Source organism: Lissotriton helveticus, chromosome 4_1 (assembly GCF_964261635.1).
Source record: "Lissotriton helveticus chromosome 4_1, aLisHel1.1, whole genome shotgun sequence".
Lineage (NCBI taxonomy): Eukaryota > Metazoa > Chordata > Amphibia > Caudata > Salamandridae > Lissotriton > Lissotriton helveticus.
The window spans coordinates 1,820,085,482-1,820,112,331 of NC_136063.1; the positions used below are offsets into that span (position 1 = coordinate 1,820,085,482).

At 47.3% G+C, this 26,850-nt stretch overlaps 1 protein-coding gene across 2 annotated transcripts in view; it reads left to right on the top strand.

Annotated features, from left to right (window-relative positions):
* Positions 1-26,850, top strand: part of UTP14A (UTP14A small subunit processome component) — a 413,069-nt gene that overhangs the window by 157,764 nt on the left and 228,455 nt on the right. For both annotated transcript variants that reach the window (XM_078688447.1, XM_078688446.1), the window contains exons 7-8: positions 2,789-2,908; positions 3,057-3,151. In XM_078688447.1, coding sequence (XP_078544573.1) covers positions 2,789-2,908; positions 3,057-3,151 — 215 coding nt within the window. The remainder of the gene's footprint in view (positions 1-2,788; positions 2,909-3,056; positions 3,152-26,850) is intronic.

A 26,850-nucleotide genomic window follows, 5' to 3' on the forward strand; every position in this document is an offset into this window, starting at 1 on the left:
CACCGCACACCTTTACAAAACACTACTGTGTCGATGTGCATTCCAAGCAGCAAGCAGCTGTAGGACAGGCTGTTCTCAAGACACTTTTTCAGGTTTCTGCAGCTGGCACGGGCAACCGCCGCTAATGGAGGGACTGCTATGTATTCTATGCAAAAGATATGAATTTAGCAGCCCACATGCCTCGAACTGAATATGCTACTTACCAGTATGCATCTGTTCTTGGCATGTAGGGCTGCTAACATTCATATCGCCCACCCTCCTCCCCGGTGCCTGTCGCAGCTGCAGATATACTCTTGCATTCAATCATTAGTATGGACATCCTTTACACTTTTCACTCCATCTCTGCCACAATGGCTAAAAACAATCTGGGGATGGAGCCGATGCCCATGCGCACTGTAGTCCAGGGGAGGAGCCACCTATCTCAGGATACTTCGAAGACTCTTCCAGGACAACAATGTGCGATCATCCGGACCCAACACTAGGCGGCGATCTATGCAAAAGATATGAATGTTAGCAGCCCTACATGCCAAGAACAGATGCATACTGGTAAGTAGCATATTCATTATGGGGCATTAAGGGGAGTGACAGGTAGTAGCCAATGGGCTGCAAACCTTTAGGGTGACTACACCCCTATATGACCACTTTCTGTGGGAAGTGGGCATAACCCTGACCCACTGAGTCTAATTCCACCAAAACAAAGATGGTGAAATTCAAAGTTCCGTGTTCACCACCGGTAGCCCACCTTAGGCGTGGAACTAGCCTGATAGGGAACACCCCTCCTGACGAGCTAATTTTCCTGCCTGTCCAGGTGCCAAATGGGCCTGGGCAGGGGATGGCATTTCCTCTGTCTGGGGAAGCTTTGGTCGCATATCAAAGGTGGCAGAGGCCTATGAAGCCTCCTGCCTTGATTTGATGTTTACTTCACCATGCTGCTTGGAGGAGGAGGTAACACCACCGACCAGAGAAGGTATTGTTTCTGCCCTCAGAGAACCCTGGCTCTTACCTGCAGGGGGATCAGAAACCTGTATGTGGTGGCAAGCTGGTCTACATTAGTCAGCCAGAGCACTAGTGGTTGGTAGGTTTTCAGAGGACACCTCTAAGGTGCCTTCTGGGTGCATGAAATGAAATGAAATGAAAATTGCACTTATATAGCGCATAAGCTACCCTGAGGTCTCGCAGCGCTTTATCTGAAACCGAAGGAAAACCGGAATTACGTGCTAGCAGATTGTACCAAATAGATGGGTTTTTATAAGTTTCCTGAATGCCAGCAGATTATCAGTCCTTCTAAGCAGGAGAGGAAGGTCGTTCCATAGCTTTACAGCATTAAATGTGAATGAGCGACCTCCCCACCGAGCTCTGTGTATCTTGTTTGAAGTAGCCAGATGGAGTTGGCTGGAGCGCAGGGCTCTGTTGAATGATTTAATAAATCATTCACTGGAATATGTGGGGGCTTATTAACACAAGGTGTTTGATACCAAACATCTCTGGTTTCAGTGAAGCCATCATGTAGTTGGGTAACTCGTAATTTCCTGTGTCAAGCACATGTACTTAAAATGGCTTCCCTGTTCACTTGTAATGTCTAAGAATCAACTTGGACATCACAGAGACATATCTGCTCATGCAGATATGTCCACACATGTAGCATAGTACACCCTGTGTTAGGGCTGTGCGGCCTGCTGTAGGGGAGACATGCAGTGTCCGCAGGCATGGCACACAGGAGGTGTGCCTTTTCGTATCTTCACTTTTCTCCCCAACATGTCATGCAGCCTGTAATGGCAGTTCACATTAGTGTGGTCAGGGATCACTTAGGGTCGCACAATACATGCTGCAGCCCTTAGGAACCCTCTTTAGTCTACCTGCCATAGATACCAGGGGTACCATTTACTTGGGACTTACAGAAGGGGCTACAGGTATTGCCCATTGGGGGAACAATTGTACAGTTTTAGAGAAAGATCTGGCACTGAGGAGTTGGAAGACTAGTAAGAACCTAGTCACTTCTGTCAAAATTGCATCAAATACCAGGCAAAATGTGGGGGTGACCATGTCAAAAAGGGGCACTTTCCTACACCAGTACAGTACAATTTACGGATGATATATTACTTTTTAAGTTTTATTTTTTACAGTTTTCTCTAATTTCCTGTAATGTCATTTAACATTTTTTTTCAATTTAATTTTTTTCAATAATATCTGTTCTGAACATTTTATTGTCAATATTGGGGTTTTAGGTATTTTTTAGTGTGTATTATGACTGTGTACCATAAAATGCTTCGCCTTGGTTGGAGGAATACTTCCAGGTTTTAATATAGCCTCATTGTATAACTGACAAACTAAACAATTTAATAGTATTTGAAAAGGAAGTTTCAGATTGGGTCCAGCAGCTTATACTTCATTGCATCATTAATCTCAACAAACAGCTGCCTCTGAGACCACGAAAACTGATGAATCTGGCTTTTATGAGGAGCAGTGATATACAGTAAAGGTTTGACTGTTACTGCCCAAAGCTCCTCACACAAAGTCTCAATTTAAAAGTGCTCCACTATCGAAATGTCGTACTGGGACACTGTAATCAACTAACCTGAATTATTGCCTGTACATTTCCAGAATTCCCAAACCCATTCACACCAACACGATGTTGATCAACATATAGGATTCAAAAAATAGATATGGATATTTTCTTGATTATTCACACCAATCAGCTATTTATGTAATTTAATGTGAACTTTAAAAAATGTTTTGCTTCATCTCCCTGACAGTTTCATTGCTTATTTTGTGTTTTTGTTACTTATAGGCACGCACCCCTCTAGAGCAGGAAATATTTAACATTCTCCATAAAAATAAGCAACCATTGACAGACCCATTACTTACGCCAGTGGAGGAGGCGTCGTTGAAAGCCATGAGTTTGGAGGAGGTGAGTACTGAGATGGTATCCTCTCCTTATTTCCTTCTCATTCCAAGATGTATTATTCCTATTCACTCTAGAAACCTGTTACTGCATGCAGACCTCTACTTAGCATTTAAGTAAGCCTGTCCCAACATTCTTCATTTTAATATTTTAGGCAAAGTTACGTCGAGAGGAACTGCAGAAAGCACGGGCACTCCAGTCTTACTATGAATCCAAAGCCAGAAGAGAAAGAAGGATTAAAAGTAAAAAGTATGTATTTAGTGCTTTTTTTCAAAAATATTTTTTATCGAGTAACTCTGGGGTGTAAATGCTATAAAAAGTGGTCAATTATTCAGGGTTAACATTTTTTTTATTTACTATTGTATCATCATGTACACTTTGTAGATCTCGCCTATACAATGAATGCAGTGTTCTGCAAGACATGTTTACTCTATCTATACTCTACGCCACACCACTCTATACCAGTCTTCTCTATACCACTGTACTGTATATCACTCTACTGTTTCTCCACGTTGCTCTACGCCACTGTACTGTATGCAGTTCCACTCTGCACTATGCCACTCGACTCTACGCCATTCCATTATACAGTGCGCCCCTCTCCTTTGCGCCCCTCCACTCTACTTTATACCACTCTACTCCTCGACCCCATCTCTACTTTGTCATTCTACTCTATGCCACTAACTTTAAGCCATGCTGCTGTGCAACATGACTAAAAGACATTGGTAAAGCCAATAGTTCTCATATAGGCATGACCGTTTGGCTCTGCCAATGCTTGTTCCTGTATCTTTCCATCCTGAGTATGGTGATGAGGTGATTGGGCTGCTGAATAGTTTGCTGTTTTCGTATTATAGCCATGTCTTGTCAGTATAAGCTTACATTATAAGACACACTACTCCCTTTTCGCTATCTACTATAAATTCTTCTGGATCTTTCATAAATTCACATCCTTGAATACTTACCTCATCATCCTGCTGGGTACCATTGTTAAACAGCTGTCTTTCTACTGCCTCTGATAATATTGAGACAACAGACATCCTTGTTTTAAGTGCACCAAATTCTGACAAATGAGTTGGAGATAGTAATCCCTCTTTCTCTTCCTTGAGTGTTCAACTTCCATATTTTCTACTACGCAATAGAGTGAGGGAATCCATTAGAGGTCTCTTTCATAATTGAAAATCTTTGGAAGATTTTGACTTTGAATTCAACATATTTTCAGAGATCATGCATGTTAGGATTATTTGTGATTGGACAATTTATTGAGGAGAAAATGGCAAACAGCAAAAGCAATTCCTTTTTAAAAGTTTTGATGCTTAAAATAAAAGGCATGTATATAAAGGACAGCCATAAGCTAGGCATAGTTTGCCTTTACCCTGATCATAACACAAAGAAATGGGATATTTGTGTCACTCTTCCTAAGAAGACCTTAAAAGATAGTGACAGACTTCTCTTCTTACTCTCTTGGTAGACAACACATCACCTCCTTTATATCTAGTGTAGGAAAGGGCCTCTTTTTGACATGGCCATCCCCACTTTTTTCCTGGTAATTGATGCAATTTTGAAAGAAGTGCACTGGGTTCCCGCTAACCGGATTCCAAGTGCCAGATCTCTTTCCTTAAACTGTACAATTATTTATCCAGTTGGCAATACCTTTAGCACCCCCTGTATGTTCCTAGTAAGTGGTTCCCCTGCACATAAAGCAAGGAGACTAACCAAGGGCCATTTGGTACCAGATAAGGTGGGAAAATGAGTAGTCAGAGAGTTGTTCACCTTCAATCTAGACCCACCCTTTAGGTGGTCTACCTGATGTAGACACGAAAGATACATTTCTGCCATCTTGGTGATGACAGAATTAGGAACTCTTGACTGGGTTATGCCTACTTCCCACAGGAAATGGTCATACAGGCGGAATAGTGACCCCAGGGCTAAGTAGCCCATTGACAACTACCCTACACTCCCCTAACACTCCTAAATCTAGTATTTAGGGGAGCCCCTGGCACCAGGAATTCAGACCCTGTTGACCTGCAAGAAGTAGACAGATGCTGAAGAGCCGGAAAAGAAAGAATAGAGGAACAGCAACTGACTTGCTGCCAAGCCTGCTGACCTGCCTGCAGTTTTCGACAATTGCGCCAAAGATGACTTAGCCCACAGCTGCTGTGCCTCCTAAATGCTGGGAGGTCTACCAGCCCTTTACCCAAGACCCAGGAACTCCTGTAGAATAGCGGAGCTGCTTCCCTACATTCTACAGGCAACCCAAGAGAACTGTGAGGACTCCGTAAAGCACCACTGCACTGTGCCTCTTACCCTGAGTCAAAGTGGGCAACAGTGCCAGAGTGGGCCCCAGACCCTACAGGGACGAAGCTCACCTTGGGTTTGCCAAAAGTGGACTCTAAAGGTGCTTCAGGCTCCTTTTACTGTGACTATCTCCGGTAGTGAAGTTGCCTCAGCCCAAGGAGAAGAGGATCAAAGGTGTCTCTATGTCCCCGGGCATCGTGAGACCTGAGCCCACTTTTTGTCTGAACCGATCCCCATAGACATACTGTGCACCAGATGTTGAAAAGTAACTCTGCATCCGGCCACCACAGTTCTACCCGAGGTGACCTGTTGGTGCTGCCTTGGACCCTGCCCCATACTCATCTGTCTTTCCTCCATAGGATAACATTACCGCTCAATAAATTGCACTGTCCATTTTTAGAAACTGTAAAAATAGATAAGTGTTATTTTTATAAATTGGTTTGGATCTCCTCATTGAGTCGTGTATCATTTATTGGCTGTGTGCATGCAGCAGATGTCTAACACTCCTCTCTGATAAGCCTAAGGCTGCACAACCCCCCCACACCCCCAAGAGAGCACCTTGAGATTGCTAGAGCAAGCCCCTGTCCGCTTATAAGGGATATCTGGATTCTTTGCACAGTACCTCTTTTTGGTATACCATATAAAGAACCAGCTTCATACATCTAGTAACTGCCAAGATGAAGAAATTGGATTAAGAGCAAGCCAAGAACTCAAATGAAGGAAGTTCAGCATTCTCGTGACCTGCTGAGCATGCTTTTAAAGTTTTGCCTAATAGTCAGCCACACAGCAGAAATGGTTATCATAATCAACGACAAAGAAGGTAGGCCAGTCGACAACGTTGTATTTCTTGGTGGCTGCTGTGACAACTGTCTGCTTCTGTACAGCAGAAGAGTGCCTCAATGATGGCAGTTCAGGAGACCCAGAAGAAGAAAAATATGCCACCGCTGTCGACAGAATACCTCTGGATGAAACCGAAACCACTTCCGTTGATGAATGATCAACTGATGGTACAAAACCCACTATCAACAAGAGATAAGCCGATTGCACTGACCTGCCATTGACAAAGTTTTAATAAACAGCACACAACTTACAACTGAAGAAATGTTTACCCCCAGCATGCTAATGGAACATTGATTATAGTATTGATGGATTCAAGTGCATACGGTCCACACTAGCAAGCTGCCCTGCCAACAGACAGTAGACCAGTACCAAAAGTGCACTACTCGTCAGTAGTTCAGCCACATTTATCTCTGTTCATAAATTCACCATTGCTTTCAGTCTTGAATACTCAACCTATGGCTCTCTTCAGAGCTATCTCTTCAACTTCCAGGGTTTAATCTGCTAGATACAGTGATAAAAGAGACAAAAAAGAAAGTCATCAGAGAAACCAGTGGTTAGCTTCTTCAACTCATTAGAAGGTAAGGAAGAGCACCAGTATACCACAACACCTAGGCAACCACATATTGACTTTCTGCTACATCCGAGCAGTGAAGAAATCATCCTCCCTTACGTAAATTGTGAAACTCGTGCAGTCCCCATCAAGCACAAGCCATTATTTGTTTTGATAATCAAGTTTACTGGTTTTAAAGAACAAATCACAAAATACATTCGGCAGCAAAATCAAGCACATTATTTGGATAAAATACATTTGATAGAGAGACGATAGAGACTTGTAAGCATTCTCTAGGATAAATAAGAACACTTGCATATGGTTATTCCTGTACAAGACACCCACGCAACCCTTAGGGCAGTAGATTGAACCATTTGCCCCATATCTTGCCAAAAAGTTTTGGGCAGCCCCAGGCCTCAAAGAGTTCCACACCAGTCCACCCAGTCTCCATTTCCGTTTAGTAGGGGGCTTGGCCTGAGACCAGAGTGACGCTATATCTCGCTTCGCTACTGCCACCGCTGTTCCTAGGAATCGCTTATCGGCCCGAGATCCATCGAGGCCATCAAACACACCCAGGACCAAACATAGTGGGTCATGTGGAACCGTCCACCCCAGGGTCTGTGTGAGTTCCAGTTCCACCCCGCCCAAAATGGTGCAAGGACAGGGCATTGCCAAATCTTGTGGTAGAAGTCCGCAGGGGAGTGATTGCATCACGTGCAGGTCGAGGAAGGCCACATACGGGCGCTGTGAAGGCCTGCAGGAGTGAGGTAAGCCGTATGGCAGTAATAGAGTTGGTCTAGACGCAACTTGGAAGAGGTCATCAAGGTCTCGGGGACCATGAGAGCATCTCTCCAGTCCGCGTCTTCTAGGGGGCCCAACCAACACTCCCAGCGGGCACATAACAAGTCTAGGGATGCGGGCCATTGTTCACTAGGGAGCTTTAATTCCGGGGACTCTGCAGCACTGGTCCTTTTGGACCTAAGTGCCGCCTTCGACACTGTTTCCCATTAAACTCTTCTGAAACGCCTCAAGGAAGTGGGAGTGAGAGATGTGGAATTGGCCTGGTTTTGGTCCTTTCTTGAAGACCGGTTCTTTCAGGTCTTTGTTCCTCCATACCACTCTCGGGAGGCTGCTCTCAAGCGGGGAGTCCCTCAGGGCTCTGTTTTGAGCACTCTTTTGTTCAACTTGTATGTCAGACCGTTGGCGGAGGTGGCTAAGAGCAGGGGGCTGTCCCTGGTGTCTTATGCCCACGATACCCAACTGGTGTTTGCCTTCTCGAAGAAGTGCAATACCAACGTGGGTAAGTTTAAGGACGACCTCTTGGCTATCTCAGACTGGATGGCGGCTAACTGCTTACAGTTGAACGCCAGCAAGACTGAAATTCTTCTCTTTGGCAAGGACCGAAAGCTTTGGTCGGAGCAGTGCTGGCCAGACCACCTCAAGCCCGCCCCCGCCCTAAAGAGGCGGTGAAAAATCTGGGCGTGTGGTTCGACAGTGACTGAACTTTTGATAAACAGACAAAAGCTGTCGCTGGGACCTGCTTTGGGCTACTACGTGGCCTCAGGCCTTTGCTCTGCTTCTTTCCCCCTAAAGTACGTCAGACTATCATCCAGGCATCCATTATGTCCAGACTGGACTACGCCAACTGTCTTTACCTGGGCGCCAACAAGGCGAGTATTAAACGCCTTCAGAGGGTTCAGAATGCGGCGGCTCGGCTTTTGGTTGCATTGCCTACATCTCACTCGGTTGCACATGTGCTTCCTAGGCTCCACTGGCTGCCTGTTGACCGGCGTATTGAGTTTAAAGCACTTTATTATTCCCATATGATCTTGACACTACAGGCCCCACCAGGGCTACTCCACTTGTTGGAGTACTATGTGCCGGGGCGCCTGCTTCGATCTGCTGACCTTGCACTGGTCCGTGACCCACGCGTCTGGAGAGCGAGGGCTGGTGGTCGCTCCTTCGCTTATTTAGCCGCAAAACTCTGGAACTCGCTCCCCCTCACCATGAGAGCTATGCCAAACCATCTGGTATTTCGAAAAGCCTTAAAGACCTGGCTTTTTCCCCTGCAGGTAGTCTAACTGTTGCTGCTTCACTGTTCGGTCCTGGTCTCATGGGGTTTCTGGTTGCGCTGGGACGCCTCGTCGCTGAGGCAGCTACGCGCTTTATAAATCCTAAATAAATAAAATTTGAAGGCAGAGAGGATGTCCAAGCACCATGGGCCGGAACTCTCAGGGTCTGCCAGGAAGAGGAGGACGTAGGGGGCGATCTTGTCGACCTGATAAGGGTCCTAAGCCCGTCCTCGAATGTGGGAGAGGCCGGGGCTCCATCGGTAACGTGAAGGATAGCGGCGAGAGCAGACAGCCCTGGCGATTGCCCCTCTGAATAGGGAACGTCTCTGAGAGCACACCGTTAATTAGGACCCTCGCCTTAGGACTAGAGTATAAGACACGTATGAGGCGCCGAAATGGGGTGCCGAAACCCATCACCTCTTATACGTCTCCCAAGTAGCTCCAGTCCACCGTATCAAATGCTTTTTCAAAGTCAATGAAGAGCAGGGTCAGATTTGGGGGGAGATGATGGCGGTGTGCAAGGGCAAGGTGGAGGCGGCTTATGCAATGTCGGGTACCCCGGCCAGGGATAAAACCGCATTGGTCTGGATGGACCAAATCTTGTAAATGAGGGCGGAGTCGTGGAGCCACGGCAGTGGCAAGAATGTTAACCTCGGTGTTAATGAGGGAAATGGGGCGGTAATCCATACATGCAAGGGAAGATGGCTGTGTCTTTGGGAGGACCACAATAGTGGCTATGTCTGTCTCTGGGGGGAAAGGACCCCGCATCTACAACATGCTTAAACAATTCCACTAAGTGTGGGAGCAACATGACGCGATAGGTTGCAAAGTTTTCTTGGGGATAGCCGTCCAGCCCTGGCGTCTTACCCGAGTGCAGGGGGGAAATGGCCCCATGTATCTCCTCCGGGGTGAAGGGAAGATCCAGAGTCTCTGAGATCGTCTGGGAGAGGCAGGGCAGCTGGGTCCCGGTTTCGGACAGCAATTCCGAACTGCGGTGGGTCTTAAGGGTGGTGGCAGCTCCCTGATACTCCCGCTTTGCTTGTGGCCACATATGTTTGAACAGCGGTGATTTTACTACTGAGTGTTCATTTTTCTGCACAAAGAAGAAGGCTCTAAAAACTTACCTTTTCAGAATGGCCTATTAAATACTAATGGCTAACAGAATAATTTAGACTTCTACTTTTCTTTTTCCTTCGGCCACATGCTGTTTCTTTCTTTACGCGCCAGGACACTCTGGTAGTATATGAGCGCGCTACAAAACAGCTAAAATAAAAAATAAATTCAGCCAGGGAGGTTTCGGGAGGTCGGGCCACGTATTGGGCAGCGTAATAGCCCGCAAAGGCTTGGGCAGTAGCCCGAGAGGTAACGTGGTGAACGCCGGTCCCATCACGGATCTCGGGAATAATGCAGTTGGCTTTGGGGTATGAAACTAAATTATGAAGTAATTTGCCATTTTTATCTCCCCAACCCGACACGCGCACCACGGAGGAACGCCATAGCATTTTAGCGGACTCCAGCGAGATCATACAGATCTCTTCACGGAGCAATGTAAGCTGCTGAGCGGAGTCATTGCTTTCAGTATACGCCTGGGACGTCTCCAACTGTGCAGCGTGGGCCTCCAGCTGCACAAGGCGGGCGGCTTGTTCCGTGCGCTTAACGTGGACGAATTCTCTAGCTGCCCCTCGTATAGTGGACTTGTCGGCCTCCCATAATGTTCATGGCGATGAGACCTAACCCATATTAATCGAAAAATAATGCCATGGTTCCTTCCCCGAGAGATTCAACGAATTCCCCATCCTGCAGAAACCAAGCGTTCATCCGCCAAGCCGTACGAACGCCATCAGGGGAGTTCCCGAGACAGAGGGAAACAGGCGAGTGGTCCGAGATGCCTCGGGCAGGATGGTAGCCCCGGACATCAACAGACAGTCAGAGGCTGGCAACAGGAGCAGGTCGATACGAGAGTGAGTATGGTGGGACGCTGAAGTGTGAGTATATTATTCCCGACGGGAATTCCACACCCTCCATGCATCGCAGAGACCCAGGGTGGAGGACCAGTCAGGTATGAGCTTAGCAGAGGCAAGACGGGACGCCAAGGGAGCACCTGTAGTGTCATGGGAGGGTTGCATAACTTCATTGAAATTGCCTCCGATGACTGTCGGACCCTGTGGAAAGGTGGATACTACGAGTGTAAGACGTCGAAGGGCAGAGGACGTTGTTGCAGGGGGATGTATACACACAGGAGATTAAAAGGATGCCCTTCAATCTTGCCCGTCAGGGCCACGTAGCGGCCCTGTGTGTCCGTCTCAGCCTGTGCCAAGGTAAAGGGAAGCCCCTTTCGAAGCAGTATGGCAACCCCTGTGCGAAACCAGAATGCCAGACCCTGTCGAACCCATACCGGGCGAGGAAGGTGCAGTGAGTGCCCAGAAGGTGTGTTTTCTGTAGAAAAAGGATATCGGGCACATGACGCTGGACGCTGCGAAGAACAGCAGTACGTTTTATGCGGTCTAGTAGGCCGTTGAATGTGGAGGGGTCTATTTAAGGTGGACTTCATCTGGGTGGACAGTGTGGAAAAAAAGAACAGCGCAAGCGGGCACCAGCCATTATTTAGAGGCCTCATTCACTTTTAGCTTTGTGAACTATGATCCAAGTGTCTGTTAACTTGTGGACCTTCTTAAAACAATGTTTTTGGAGTTTGCAGTGCATTAACTGCAGTAATTGCTTATTAAATCGCCTTCTAAGCCACAAGACATAATCAAACCTCTTGAGCCTCCTGTAAGTGTGCTATCACCGGTTCTTTCAACTTGGAGAGTACAGCTACAGAACCTGAGCTGCAACAAAAATCATCAGAATCGGAGGTTTATTGAAAAACAAGCTTATCATAGCAAGAGTGACGCCATCAAAGAAGACGATAATGACTTAAATAATTCTCATGTTTGTGTTGGCGATATTAATAACAACATTGAAGATGAGCTTCAAGAACAGGATATCTCTCAAGGTAAGCAGACCCACTGCGTTTCAGAGTGAGATGGCTACTTATCTCCGGGAAATACAAGCCCAGAACCTGCACCAAGCATTTCACCACCCCATGACTCTGGATGATGTCATAGATTGATGAAATCAGTTTCCAATACATTCAGCCTGCCTACAGTAGCAGTTAGGAGATCTTGCTTGATAAATTTCTCCCTTATTTACTATTTGCTTATTCAGACCTTAAATATTAATTCATCATAGTACATTTATCATCAATTTTCGTAGGTACTTGAGAAAACCGGCAACTCCAGCTTTTTTCTGTGCATTCCCTAGTACAATAACCAGCACCAGCTTGGGAGTTAAATAACCATTGAGACTGATATGATTAAAGCCTATTTTGAATCCACATAACTTTTTTAGAGTTTGGGAATGGGAGCTCACTGCCTCCCATCCCAGAAGAGTTCTCCTCTTTGTGTTATGCTGAATGCAGTTCACAATCCGTGCTTACTTGAATATTAGTAGTATTTCACCATAGTTGGTGCAGGTAATGCCGTTAATCTCTAGACATATGCTTTTGGATTTTATCCTTCATCAGTAGAGAATAGAGATCAAAAAATAATTTTATCATGGGTTTGCTGAGAATCCTGCCACAGTCCTCTCAGATCTTAGTACCTCTCACAGGCATATCTCCAAAAGCTTGTCCGCTCACTAACTCAAGGGAGACTTTTTAAAGAGAAGAGGGATGGAGCACACTACCTCATTCCAGCAGAGTTTGACCCTTTGCATTATGGTGAGTGCAGTTCACAATTAGCGCTTACTTGACTATTAGTAGTAGTAGTTCACCAAGGTTGGTGCAGATAGTGCTGCATATTTATTTATGTATGAGAATGGTGATTTATTTTCTTAAAACATAGTTATCTTAGATCTAATCCTGATTTTATGTCTCAAGCGATGTGCATTTAATGAGTTTTGAATGTGTGTGCCAGCAGAAAAAGGGTAACTGGGTGATCTGTGGCATCCAAGAGGACAGCTTTCCAACAGACTCAACTCCAGCGGTATTACTGGGTCTTGTCTAAATAGTCTGTTAGGTGACATAATGTGAATATCCACAGTGCCCAGTTCTCTCATACAGAGTTTGTGTGCAAATTAGATTCTAGGTAACTTACTTGGCCATAAGATTTTTTAGACCATTTATTGTGAAGAAGTTGTTGACAATACAAGGGTAATTTTGTAGTGTGCAGAGAAATTAGGGAAGGGATACCATTTTTAATAGAGCTGACCTACCTATTACAGAGAGAGAGAGAGAACCACACATCCAGTTCCCTTTCGTGCGGCTGAGTAAGGGTGCAATGTTAAATTCTCAGCTTTTCTTTAAGTCTAAAGTTAAATTAATGTCTAGGTATTTGAATTGATCGTCCGCTATTTTTAATTGGGTGTCTGACTAATTGTGTGGACGATCACTGGTGACATGCACATAGGTGGACTTACACAAATTCACTTACAGCTCCAAGCCATCTGTTTCAACCTAGGCAGTGTGTAATCTGCCCGCTGAATATATAGCAGCATGTCTTTAGCGTATATTGAAACCCTATCAACAGCCACATCTTCCCACCAAAACCCTGTGACTTGGGCATCTCTCTTGATCGCAAGTGGCTCTTCCACCAGGACAAACTATAGGAAATAAAAAGGGAATCCCAGTGTGTATTTCTCCCTTTAGATTTTGAGGTGGGCAACACCCTATTCAGCTGTCCTTGATCCCACAGGGCGTAGTATAATGTGGGTCCACTGTTAAGTCGAAGTTCATTCTGCGCAGCACCTGAAACATGATGTGCCAGTTCCTTGAATTGAATTATTATTCAGAATCTCCGAAGAACAGCTTGTCTGGTCCCTGTAGTTCTGTTACCCTTGCCAGGGCGAATTGCAGACTAAAACAATGCTTGTGCTCCTACCTGTCATGAAGTGATTTTGACCATTATATTCGTATGTTGCCAGAAATGTAGCTAAGACCTTGGCTTCCATATTAATTGGTGAGATTTGGCTGGAGGACGCACACTCATTTGCAGGAGTTTTGGATGAGCGATATGATCGCGTCCCTCAGTGTATAAGAGAAGGAGATCGTGTGTATGGTCTTTTCAAACATTATTAGCTGATAAGGTATGATATGTGACACATACGTTTAAAAATTCTAGAATTGGAAGCCATTAGGACCTGCTGTCTTGCCAGAGGGCATCCCTGTGATGGCCTGTTGAATTTCTTCCATGGTAATGGGGAGGTCCACGTCAGCCCAGTCTGAGTTCGATATGACTTTATGGATATGTCTGCTGCAATGGGGTGTTGTTTTTCTTGGGGCAGAGTGAGTATGTGCAGTAGAGGCCTTTATAATAAGTGGCGAAGTAGAGTGCAGCTGCCAGAGAATCTTAGTGTGGCAGCATGATAAGTTCATATTCAGGGAATGATTCTTGCAAATGTCTTTGTTGGCACGCCAGTATAATACCATCCCTGCTTTGTTTATTGATTTGTATAATTGGTATAGAGACATCGTTCATGTCTGCTTCACTGTCTAGTGATTTAGTTTTCATTGACACTTGGGCGAGTAGTAGTGTCGGTATGTGTCCTTTAGGCAGTTGGCATCTGAAGTTCCACCTTGCCAATTTGTTCTTCGAGTGTTTGTATGTCTTGCACCCTATCTGCTTTCTTTTCAATACCAGAGCCATGACCAGTTTCAAGTTTATTTTATTTGATTTAGTTCTCTACTGAGAACAAGAAATATTGATACAAAGGAGTAAAAATAAGTCCGTCATTAAAAAAATGTTTTGTTAGTTACTAGGAAATCGATCTATGACCTGTCCCTAATGACTGATTAAAGGCCTCTCAGACATTACCTAGTGATGAACCGGAATTTGCAATGAGCGTGAAATATTCTTCAGTTGCCCCTAGCATAAGGTCTGCTAGCAGGTCATCTTTCAACTGCCTTGTATTTTATTTCCAAATGTCCTGTATCCGCATTCTCAGTGATGGACCTATATTTGGGAATCTTTCGCAGGGATAAACACGTAGTCCAGCCATGAGAAACCACAGTGGTGGGCAGAGTAGTGAGTGTATTGTTTGTCACTTTGTATGCCATTTCTGTCATATATCACTGAGGCCCATTCGGCACTGATCATTGTCTTGTAGCTGGGTACAGGCTTCTCTTCTAGCAATGGGTTTATAACCGCATTGAATTTCCGATCCACCACTATCCTTCCCATAGGGGATTCCAATGGCGGCTCTTTTACTGCACAGGAAGTTCTATTAATCTAGTTTGGGGGGAGTGGGGTGTATACTCTGAGAATGGACAAAGTCCTGATCTGTAGTATGCTTGCTACCATGACAAACCTGCCAAGGTCATCAGTTCGAACTGTGGATACCTCCAGTGGAAAGGCTTTATGCAAGAGTAAGGCAATACCTTCAGAGCCTTGAGTGAAGCCTATGTGAAACATTTTGGTATACCCATGCCTGCCTAGGAAGCTGCACTACTTGTCTAACAGATGAGCCTCATGCAATAGAAGAATGTTATGAGCATTCTTCTTCTCTAGTTGCATCACAGCCCCTCTCTTAATTTTATTATGAAGTCCATTACCGTTCCACCTCATTATGTAGTACTGGCCTTCAACCTGATCTGTGTCTTCCTACGAGCATTGGATGAACCTTGTGTGTCTTTTCATATGCGACCCATGCCAGAGTCCCGAAACTTCAGATTATCTGTAATGAAACCCCTCTTCCCCCAACTCTCTTCCCACCCTATACTTCAGATTAAGAAGCATTTGGTTACTTATAGAAGAAGACTAAAGCTGTAACCTAATTAAATCAATGGGGTTATGTGTGCTGTGCCTACTCCATACTCAGTAAACATTCTTACAAGAAAATATAACACAAAGGGGCATGGTCTACTGTGCAAGAAGACAGGCCCCTTTTTCTAGTGCTCCCATGGAAGCAAAGATATTCTGAAAAAATTCTACCTTGCTGCCGACAGCTTTTTTGAGGAGAGAGAAAGTACAGGATCCTCAGAAACGACGTGTTCACAGGCCCATCCCGGGCCTGCACTGATTGAGATAAGGGGGGTTATGACGGTAGCAGCCTCAGCCACACTAATAGCGGGTGCATATTATGTGTTCCTGTCTCTCCACGTCATTCGCCAGAGTTCTGGGCAAAATTATGAGGTGGATAGAATGTTTGTAGTCTAAGCTGATGTTCAATGTTGATAGAGGCAGTTGAAAGACTTGTGCATTAGTACACTGAGGGCTCCCCGCCTGACAAAAGGGAAGTATTCAACCATGTAAATCTATGAACGATACTACTGGTTTAAGAGCTATAGTTACCGGCAAGTAGAGAGGACCCCAGCTATAAAATATTTTGCTCCCCTTATGCAGATTCTAAGGAGGGTGCATTGTTCAGTAGTATTCCTGGATGCTGTCAGAATAACCATTTGGCAACACTGGAGGACTATTACAGCACCCTAATGGTCTTCAGTGAATTTCAACGAGTGAGCTTCTCAAATGTTCACTGCAGGAGCACTGCTGCCTCACAGATCTGAGTAGTGGACAAGGCACCATTAGTGCCATCCATGTGCAAGGTGAGCTAGAAAAAGCTACAGTACAGCAAAGTCAAAGTACAGAAGATGGCCAATAATCTAGGGAGAAGTGTAGTGTTTACAAAGAACTTGCTAAGTACACCTGATGTGGCTTGACATGACTTCCAGGAAACTCTGCACACTATTGCAGAGCTAAATCTGCTGCTGGGAGCTTGAACCTCTGCATAGTTCTGCTCTCCCTTCAGATTGCGCCTAAGTCTGTAGTCCTGCATAAATCTGTCAGCCGAAGAGAGATAGAGAGGTCCACTACCTGTACAGAGAGCTGTACTGCACCTACCAGTAGAAGTGCTATGATCCAGTGAAGGTGCAGCTGATTGGCTTATTTGCACTATTGACTGATGCCATTAAGCAGCTGTGATACGCCCCAATACCACCTGGCTAGGAGATGAAAAAAACAAAAGTAAAATCTGGGTCTTGGAACTGCAACCTCCCCTCTCTTCATTGAGCTGGTGAGCCAGCGTTGCCCGAGCCCGTCTCGTATTCAGGTGGTACCCCAGTCACCCATTTCACAGTGCCAGAGCTTGCGAACATTCACATCTCTGTCATGTAACCTGTTCTAAAGGCTGCCTAATTACTGAATACTGAATGGTTTCAGCCACCTTTCTATCTTTAGTTTCCAGAAACATTATTATTTGATTTTCCAGTTATCACCTAACCGTAAGACCCTATTTCCAGTAGTAAGTGGTGAAGCCATTGGGTACAGTGGGTTTCCCTGGTTTCCATGTCAAAAGAGGAATGTCCGTGGCTGGTCAATTTCAGGATCTGCGACCCTAAAGTCAAATTATCTCCCTGAGGACACCATGCTATTAAATTGTATCTGTTGATGTAAGCTTCTGAGAAATAGATGAAATATTACAGCATAGATGATAGTGATGCTTTGCCCTTACATAGTATTGATAGAAGTGCTACCTTTGGCGAAGTATGGCACAAGCGTTTTAAAGGAATTGAACTGATGGCTGTAGTAACAGCACTGTAGCTTAAGAAAGGTGCAGAGAGTGTGTGTCTGTCTGTCTGTCTGTCTGTCTGAGCTCCTATCCAAAGACTTAATTTCCTAATGGTAATTATTGTATTCCAAAGGGATGATTACATGGATTCCGGAGATTGAGAGATCAATTTTAAGGTAATTGAAGACTGCTTACGAAGCGTTAGCTGTCAGAGTAATTGTTGTGGTGGCAGGTGATTTTAATGCCACGATTTTCCTTGATTATAGGAAAGATTCAGCTGCTGATTTTGAGAGAATTAGAAGTACCATGGAACCCTTTGTTTAAGCAGGTTATGAATAATAGTCTGTGTGCTTCGCAGCAAAGTTATTGCAATAACAGTGCATCAGAAATGAATCATTCGCAGTATACTTAGTCATATCATAACCCAAGGCAACAACTAAACCCCTTGGTCCCACCCTCCTCTGCCGTCCACAAGTCTCAGAACCTTTCCCTGCTAGTGCATCTAATAGTCGAGCACGCTCTGGTTGTCTTGCCGGCTACCTTATTCGTCGTCCTAAGTGTAAAGCGTATCTTATCCTTCCGCACCATTGTGCACCTCCCTCAAGGCAGCCCACCCTCAGTGTAACGTTCTATGCAGAAATGTGTCAATTATGTACAGTCTAGTCTGTCTGGTAATCTGCGTCTCCCGATCGCAGCCAAATGGCGAATGGTACCCATATATCAGATGGTCTAGATCTACTAGGCATCAGCTCCCATAAGATCATTAATTGGTCCTTGCAATATGTAACTGCCCTAATCCAGTCCGCTATCGTGGGTGGGCTCTGCTTTTTTAAATGTATGGCTACCTGTCTTTTTGCCAGCAGCAGCAGCAGCATTGCCACGAGTTTGCGGTGCACTGTCTGAATTCCCTGTACATACCCCAGCAGAGCCAGCATCAAGGTACCCGTCAGTGGTTTTCCCGTTATTTGACTTGTGTTTAAATATATCCGCCCAATAACGTGCCACAGCTCCAAGCCATGTGTGTAAACGTAGCGTCCTGAGCACCACACCTCCAACATCTCGCATCCAATTGTAACCCCATCCGATGCAATTGTGACGAGTGCGGTATAAACGGTGCAAGTAATTAAAATGAATAAGTCTGAGCCTATAGTTTGGCGAGAGATATTCTAGCTGCGTGCAGCAAAATGTCCATTGCTCATCAGTTGTAGTCAAAGCAGCTTCCTCCTCCCATGCCTCCTGGATATAGTGCTAATGAGTGGGGACTCCCTCTGAGTAATGCTATATATACGTTTGATAAGCTTTCTGGGCGATGGGTATGCCAGTACATGCTCTAGCGCAGGCAAAATAGGTGGTTCGCTTGGGAAACTCCTTATATGTGGACCTGCAAGCTGCTCTGAGCTGATAATAAAGCAGCATATCCGAAGCAGTGGGGAGTTGCGGGTGGCACATGCCCTGCAAGGTCTAGAACTCCCCGGCTGGAAATAAATCGCTACCCTTTTCCAACTTATGTGTCTGTGCCCTTAGTGTAATAGCCTTGTCCAATAAAGGACTGAGCAGTGGATTGCCGCCTAGAGGCATAGACGGGGCATAAAGTACTTCCTGGCGTGCCCACTGCGCAATGCCTTTCCATGCCCAACGCACCGTCTCAACAGTATCGATTTCTTGTCTCGGGCGTTTGTAAGGTTGGGATACAGCCGTATTGAGTGGGAGTGGTGCGGTTCTATCAATTTCTATCGCCACGTGTGGCTGAAACGGAGTAGGCTTTTGCCAGAAGTGCAGAAATTGCACCTGCGCGCTATAGGCATATAATTCAAAATCCGGGGCTTCTAGTCCTCCCTGCGAGAGAGGCAGCGTCAATACTTTCCACGAGATTCGGGGCTGCTTACTTGCCCACACCAACTCAAGGAAATTGGTGCGAAGGCGCTTGAAAAAATGCACATTGACCGGCATGGGGATATTGACAATCAGGTAGAGAAATTTGGGGAGAATTACCATCTTTGCAATGGCTATGCGCCCCGTCAGGGACAGCGGGAGACTTTTCCACCTCAGTATCTTGCTCTCCGACCAATCCATTGCCCTGCCGTAGTTTGCTGTCCATAGGTCCTGCATCGTTCTACTGATATATATGCCCAGATACCGTACCTCACTCTCTGCCCACTGGATCGGGAATTCCGAGGTAAAAGGTGTAGTGTCATCGATTCACCCTCGGGTACCTCACTCTCCATACATCATATAAATCAAATTCAGCCATGGCTCGCTCTACACATTTAGCCACTTTGGGTGTCCTGTGCGAGATTGGGCTAGACTTGTCCAGTGTAACATTCAGATAGGTATTGAGATTCCCCCCCCCCCCATATTATAGGGGCGTCCGGCCATTCACACAATTTTCTGCAAATGCGGTCCACACATGCTGGGTCGTCTAATATCGGCCCGTACATATTGACAATTGAAATCAGGGTACCATAAGGTTCGAGGCATGTGGGCTGCTAAATTCATATCTTAGCATTAGATCGCCGCCTAGTGTTGGGTCCGGATGATCGCACATTGTTGTCCTGGAAGAGTCTTCGAAGTATCCTGAGATAGGTGGCTCCTCCCCTGGACTACAGTGCGCATGGGCATCGGCTCCATCCCCAGATTGTTTTTTTCCGCCATTGGGTTCGGATGTGGTCTCGACGTCTCTCTGTCGAAACCGAGAAAAACTAACTTTTAGCGGCCAAAAGGCCTCGCTTTTTGCGTCGGTATTGTCTGCGCACGGTCTCGAGTCTTCCGTCTCTTGGAGCCGGAATAAGCGGAGTCTTGTTTCGCTTTTCGAACTTTGAGGCCTTCTCATCGCGACTCGACTGCAAAACTTTTCAGACATGGAGCGGAGCCCGTTTAAATACTGCCCGCTTTGTGGGTCCAAGTACCCACACATCGATCTACACCCCGTCTGTAACAAATGCCTTTCGCCTGACCACGACGACGGCAAGTGCAAGGCCTGTGCACAGTTCCGCTCTAAGAAGACTCTCAAGCTTCGGCGCGCGGTGCGCATGGAAGCTAGACAAGCGGCCCCGGATCCGGAAAACATCTTCGGCGACCAAGATGAAGAGGACCAGGGTCATCATCTTCAGATCTCCCCACCAGAGACGGAGGTCGAGGCGGATCCGGTAGACGACGACGGAGTCGTGGGTCAAGGCCTTGAATACGTCGACGAGGTAGGAGACGACGAAGAGATTTATGGGGCCGCGGCGGATAGCTCAGGGGACGAGCTCTGCCCCGAAGGTTTCGAGGATACCGACCGGGTCACGGGATCGCCTGTAGGCCTTACCCACGACCCCATGCCGCAAGCCACAGCCCCGCCTTCTGGCCCGGCCACGGACTTACTTGCTGAGCAGACTGTATCGAAACCGAAACCGAAAGCATCGGGATCGACTCCATCTAAAATGGCCGACCGGAAAACGAAACCGAAACTTAAGGACTCGAGCGTCCCTAAGATGGCTGCCGTGCCAGCGAAAACGACTGTACCCGCTAATCCATCGACTCCGTCGACCTCCGGTCCGCAGAAGTCGAAGAAGTCCGTCGATTCCGCTGCTGCTCATTCGAAATCGACGCCAGAGGAGGGGTCCTCTAAAAAAGATGGTCGGCACGGGTCAACATCGGCGCCGCCGTCCAAGCACGCCAAGGCCGGCTCCACGGAGTCTACGCAGGCGCACGGATCGAAGACTGGCACGTCTGCGCACCGGTCCCAGGACTCGGGGTCGGTGACAGCGGGATCCGCGTCGAAAGCCCACAAGGCCCACAAAGACGTCGGATCCGAAGGAAAGGTCAAAACCTCCTCGTCGGCTCCAAAACCAACTGAGAGTGAGGCGTCCCTCGTCGCCGCATCACTACAGCGAATTAGGGAGAAGGCCTCTGCTCCGTCGGCTCCGATTTCGTCGCCGAAGGCACAAACGGACAATCCAGCGAAGCCTTCTGGCAAACTTCTCTTTGTTTTGCCGCCAAAGGAGGCGCGAAAGCCTTTTCCACCAAATCGGCACCGAAGAAGACGGTTTCTTCAACGGCTGGCCCACTTCCACGTCGGGTACTCGAATCAGAGGATGATTCAGAGCATTTCATCGACGCGGACACCGGCAAATTGACCCTCTATAAGAGGAAAATATCTTCAGAGTCAGTGGACTCATATGTCATCCCACTGAAAAAGAAAAGGGTGCCCCTTGATGCTTCAGGCCTCACGGAACCAATCCAGCCTCCTCCAAGACGGAGCCCTACTCCCTCACCAGAACACTCTGCGGGTGAGGGGTATGATGAGGATGAGCAATACAATTTCCCTATCAATGAACCAGATGCACAACCGGATTCATATGATGACACTGGTGACCAGGGCACCCAAAATGTGGGGCAGGACCCGCAGCTTTTTAATGCACGTGCATCCCCAACTGAGGATTCAGCAGGTTTTCATGCGCTACTTGAGAGGGCAGCGGCCAATCATGATGTGGACATGCATGCTGACCCGATAGAAGAAGACTTCCTTTTCGACACATTCTCGGTCTCTGAAAGGACAGTAAAAACGCTGCCTATGCTTAAGGGAGTCCTCAAGCATGCGGGGGATATCTTTAAGGAGCCTACCAGGGCACGAGTGGTCAATCCACGCATTGAAAAGAAGTACAGACCTGCACCTGCGGACCCCGCATACATTCGGGGACAGTTGCCACTGGACTCTCTTGTGGTCGCCAATGCCAGGAAACGTGCCAACTCCCAGACAACGGGTGAAGCTCCTCCCCCGGATAAGGAGTCCAAAGTGCTAGAGGCAGGGGGAAAAAGAGTAGCTGCGCAGGCCGCAAACTTTTGGCGCATTGCCAATACACAGGCACTCTTAGCACGTTACGATAGGGCGCATTACGACACCCTAGAACAGGTTATACAACACCTGCCTCCAAAGTTCCAAGAAGGCACCAAACTGCTTATTGAGGAGGGGAAGCTAATCTCAAACGCAGCCATCAAGTGTGCACTTGACGCCGCAGACACAGCTGCTAGAGCTATCAACACTAGCGTTATGCTGAGACGACAGGCGTGGCTCCGCATCTCGGGGTTTAAACCAGATATTCAGACAACCATTCTTAATCAGCCAGTCAATCCTGATAGTCTGTTTGGTCCAGATGTTGACACCACCCTAGAAAAAAAAAAAAAAGACACAGAAACTGCTAAGTCCATGGGGGCCCTCCAGTCGCAACAGTTTCGTGGCAACAATTTTCGTCGCTCAGGTGCACGTGGAGTCACCAGAGGACAAATGGGTCAACAATCTCAGTTCTCAAAAGGTGGAGCACAATCCTTGTTCCAAAAGCAGAACAAGGGAGGTTACAGAAATAACAGCAACAGAGGTCGCGGCAGAGGAAACAGCTCCCGCTCCTCTACCCCAAGCAAACAGTGACTCTCTGTCACTGCCCCCCGACCACTTAACACCTGTCGGGGGGAGACTGCAGCAGTTCCTGCCCGTCTGGAGAAACATCACCACAGACAGGTGGGTGCGACAACTAGTCCAGTATGGTTATTGCCTAGAGTTGAAATCCACTCCACCCAACATCCCGCCAAGGCAAAGGCCTATGTCCGCAGAGCACTTGCTCTTATTGCAGCAGGAAGTAGTGGTGATGCTGCAAAAAGGAGCAATCGAGCTCGTGCCGGTGAGAGAGGAAGGCACGGGGGTGTATTCCCTGTACTTCCTTATTCCAAAGAAGGACGGATCTCTCAGACCCATTCTAGATCTACGCCCCCTCAACCTGTACATACTGTCAGAACATTTCCACATGCTTACACTGCAGCAGATTCTTCCCTTGCTAAACCAAGGGGACTTCTTAGCAACCTTAGATCTCAAGGATGCTTATTTCCACATTCCACTACACCCGTCCCACAGGAAATACCTCAGGTTCACTATTCAAGGCAAGCATTACCAGTTCAAGGTCTTACCCTTTGGAGTCACTACAGCCCCAAGGGTGTTTACCAAGTGTCTGGCGACAGTAGCAGCGCACCTCAGGAGGCAGAACATCCATGTCTACCCCTACCTCGACGACTGGCTCGTGCAAGCCAAGTCGGAACGACAGTGCGCCGCGGACATGTCGACTACAATTCACCTTCTTCACGATCTGGGTTTCTCGCTGAACTACCCAAAGTCGCATCTACAACCAGCACATGTCCGGCAGTTCCTAGGTGCGACGATCAACACCCTGACGGCCATGGCTCAGCCAAACCAGGTCAGGATAGACAGCATGCAGTCTCTGATCCAAAAGTTCAGACCACAACACTCGCTTCCGGCGAGAGTATTCATGCAGTTGATAGGCATGATGGCCTCCTGCATCTTCATAGTCCCTCACGCACGGTTACATATGCGCCCGCTCCAGGAGTGCTTAGCGAATCAGTGGACACAGGCTCAGGGGCAATTGACAGACCTAGTGTTGGTTACCAGTCGGGCATACGACTCTCTGCATTGGTGGACTCCACACAACCTTTGCAAGGGCCGACTGTTCCAAGAGCCTGTGCCGCAGATTATCCTGACAACGGACGCATCTCTCCAGGGATGGGGAGCTCATCTGCTCACTTACACAGTGCAGGGACTATGGACGACGCAGCAGCAAAAGATGCACATCAACTATCTAGAACTGATGGCAATCTTCATGGCGATCAAGTCCTTCATTGTACATCTGTGCAACAAGGTAGTGTTAGTCCGGACGGACAACATGACTGCGATGTACTACATTCAAAAGCAGGGAGGCACCCACTCGCCACAGCTGTCTCATCTGGCTCAGAGCATGTGGAAGTGGGCCATTCAGAGGAACATTTTCCTCATGGCAGAACACCTCCCAGGGAAGGACAACCAGATGGCGGATCTGCTCAGCAGGTACAGCCATCAAATGCACGAGTGGGAGATACACCCATCTGTCCTCCACCCGTACTTCCAGCAGTGGGGTCATCCGGAGATAGACCTGTTTGCCACAAAAGAAAACGCAAAATGCCAACACTTTGCCGCCAGGTTCCCTCACCCACAGTCGCAGGGGAATGCGATATGGATGAACTGGTCAGGCAAATTTGCGTACGCTTTTCCGCCAGCCCCTCTGATACCGCTGGTCGCAAGAAAGCTAAGGCAGCACGCGATGACTCTCATCCTAGTTGCTCCAACGTGGGCGCGCCAGGCTTGGTACACCACGTTCCTCGAACTCTCAGTGGTGCCGCATCAAAGACTGCGCCTCACGCCCAGTCTTTTGACGCAGAACCATGGAGAAATTCAGCATCCAGATCCGCAACAGCTCAACCTGGCGATCTGGCTCCTGAAGTCCTAGAGTTTGGATACCTTAACCTACCTCCAGAATGCATGAACATCATCAAGGAGGCAAGGAAGCCAACTACCAGAGCATGCTATGCTGCGAAATGGAAGCGTTTTGTCATTTACTGTACAGCCAATGACATCAACCCGCTAGATGCATCTATCCCCAACATCATTTGCTATCTGTTGCATCTTTACAAGTGCAATCTAGCGTACACTTCCATTCGGATACATCTATCCGCCATAGCGGCTTATCTTCAAAACAGGCAGCATCTCTCTGTCTTCAGAGTGCCCGCCATTAAAGCCTTCCTTGAAGGTCTGAAACGAGTCATTCCCCCAAGAACACCGCCAGCTCCGGTGTGGAACCTCAATGTCGTTCTCACCAGACTGATGGGACCGCCATTTGAGCCACTGCACTCGTGTGACCTCCAGTTCCTTACGTGGAAAGTAGCTTTCCTGGTAGCTATTACGTCTCTGAGGCGTGTCAGTGAGCTGCAAGCGCTCACAATCCAAGAGCCATTCATTCAAATTCATCCAAATAGGGTAGTGCTACGCACTAACCCCAAATTCCTTCCGAAGGTGGTGTCACAGTTTCATCTCAACCAAACTATTGACTTGCCAGCATTCTTTCAAAACCCGCAGACGGTGGCAGAAAGAATGCTCCATACCTTAGATGTACGGAGGGCGTTGATGTACTACATAGACAGAACACAACCCTTTAGAAAGACAAAACAACTTTTTGTTGCCTTCGCACCACAACACAAAGGCAACCCTATTTCCAAAGCAGGGATAGCCAGATGGATTGTTAAGTGCATCCAGATATGTTATCAAAAGGCCAAGCGCACTTTAACAATACCCCCAAGGGCGCACTCCACACGCAAACTGGGGGCATCCATGGCTTTCCTAGGGAACATTCCTTTAGAGGATATTTGCAGAGCAGCCACGTGGGTTACACCACACACCTTTACAAAACACTACTGTGTTGATGTGCATTCCAAGCAGCAAGCTGCTGTAGGACAGGCTGTTCTCAAAACACTTTTTCAGGTTTCTGCAGCTGGCACGGGCAACCGCCGCTGATGGAGGGACTGCTATGTATTCTATGCTAAGATATGAATTTAGCAGCCCACATGCCTCGAACTGAATATGCTACTTACCAGTATGCACCTGTTCTTGGCATGTAGGGCTGCTAACATTCATATCGCCCGCCCTCCTCCCCGGTGCCTGTCGCAGCTGCAGATATACTATTGTATTTATTCATTAGCATGGACATCCTTTACACTTTTCACTCCATCTTCTGCCACAATGGCGAAAAACAATCTGGGGATGAAGCCGATGCCCATGCGCACTGTAGTCCAGGGGAGGAGCCACCTATCTCAGGATACTTCGAAGACTCTTCCAGGACAACAATGTGCGATCATCCGGACCCAACACTAGGCGGCGATCTAATGCTAAGATATGAATGTTAGCAGCCCTACATGCCAAGAACAGATGCATACTGGTAAGTAGCATATTCATTTCCCACACACCATCGCGCACGTCCCATCCTCATCTGTATACGTGAGCAGCGGTTGGAACTCCATCCCTTTTTTCACCATAATCAATACACCTCTCGCATAAGATGAATACGATGCAGCCAGACGAAATCCCACCCATCTACTCGCTACCTCCCGCACAGCATGCTTAGTCAGGTGCATTTCCTGTAACAATGCAATATTGATCATGTGTCTATTTAAATACGCCACTACCTGTCGCACCTTTTTTGGAGAGTTGAGGCCACGTACATTCCATTTTAGCAATTTACATCTATCAGCCATCTAATATCACAGTTCCCACAAATATGAACAAACCATCCGACTTGAAGGGGGCACCAGGCATGTCCGGACAATCAGGCGCCTTGTTGCAATATTTACAATCAAAAACCATATATTGTCTGCCAAAAAAAAGTGGCACACAAAAAACACAACAACCTGTTCCCACCTCCTCCTCCCCACTCCCCTCCCACTCCAACCTCCCAATCAGGCTGGGTCTAGTCACCCCCCCGCCCCCCTCAACCCCTGACCCCAATTTGCCCCAAGCTCCATATGGGGAATACCCACGGAAGGGAGAGGCTCGGCTCGTGAACTCGCACCGAGGTGCGGTTGCCAGAATCACTGTTCACCCCCCCTGCATCACTTCTGCATCATGCAATAATCATATACTCGTCATCCCCCTAGATGACCATTGAACAACATAAGAACAGATGAAGCCGTATCCCCCCCCCCCTGTTCTTTGGAAAGTTCAGCAGAGTCCGTGTCTCCAGTCGGTCGCGTCTCCTTGTCAATTCTGCAGGGCACCAAATCATTGCTCACAGGTCTAGTCC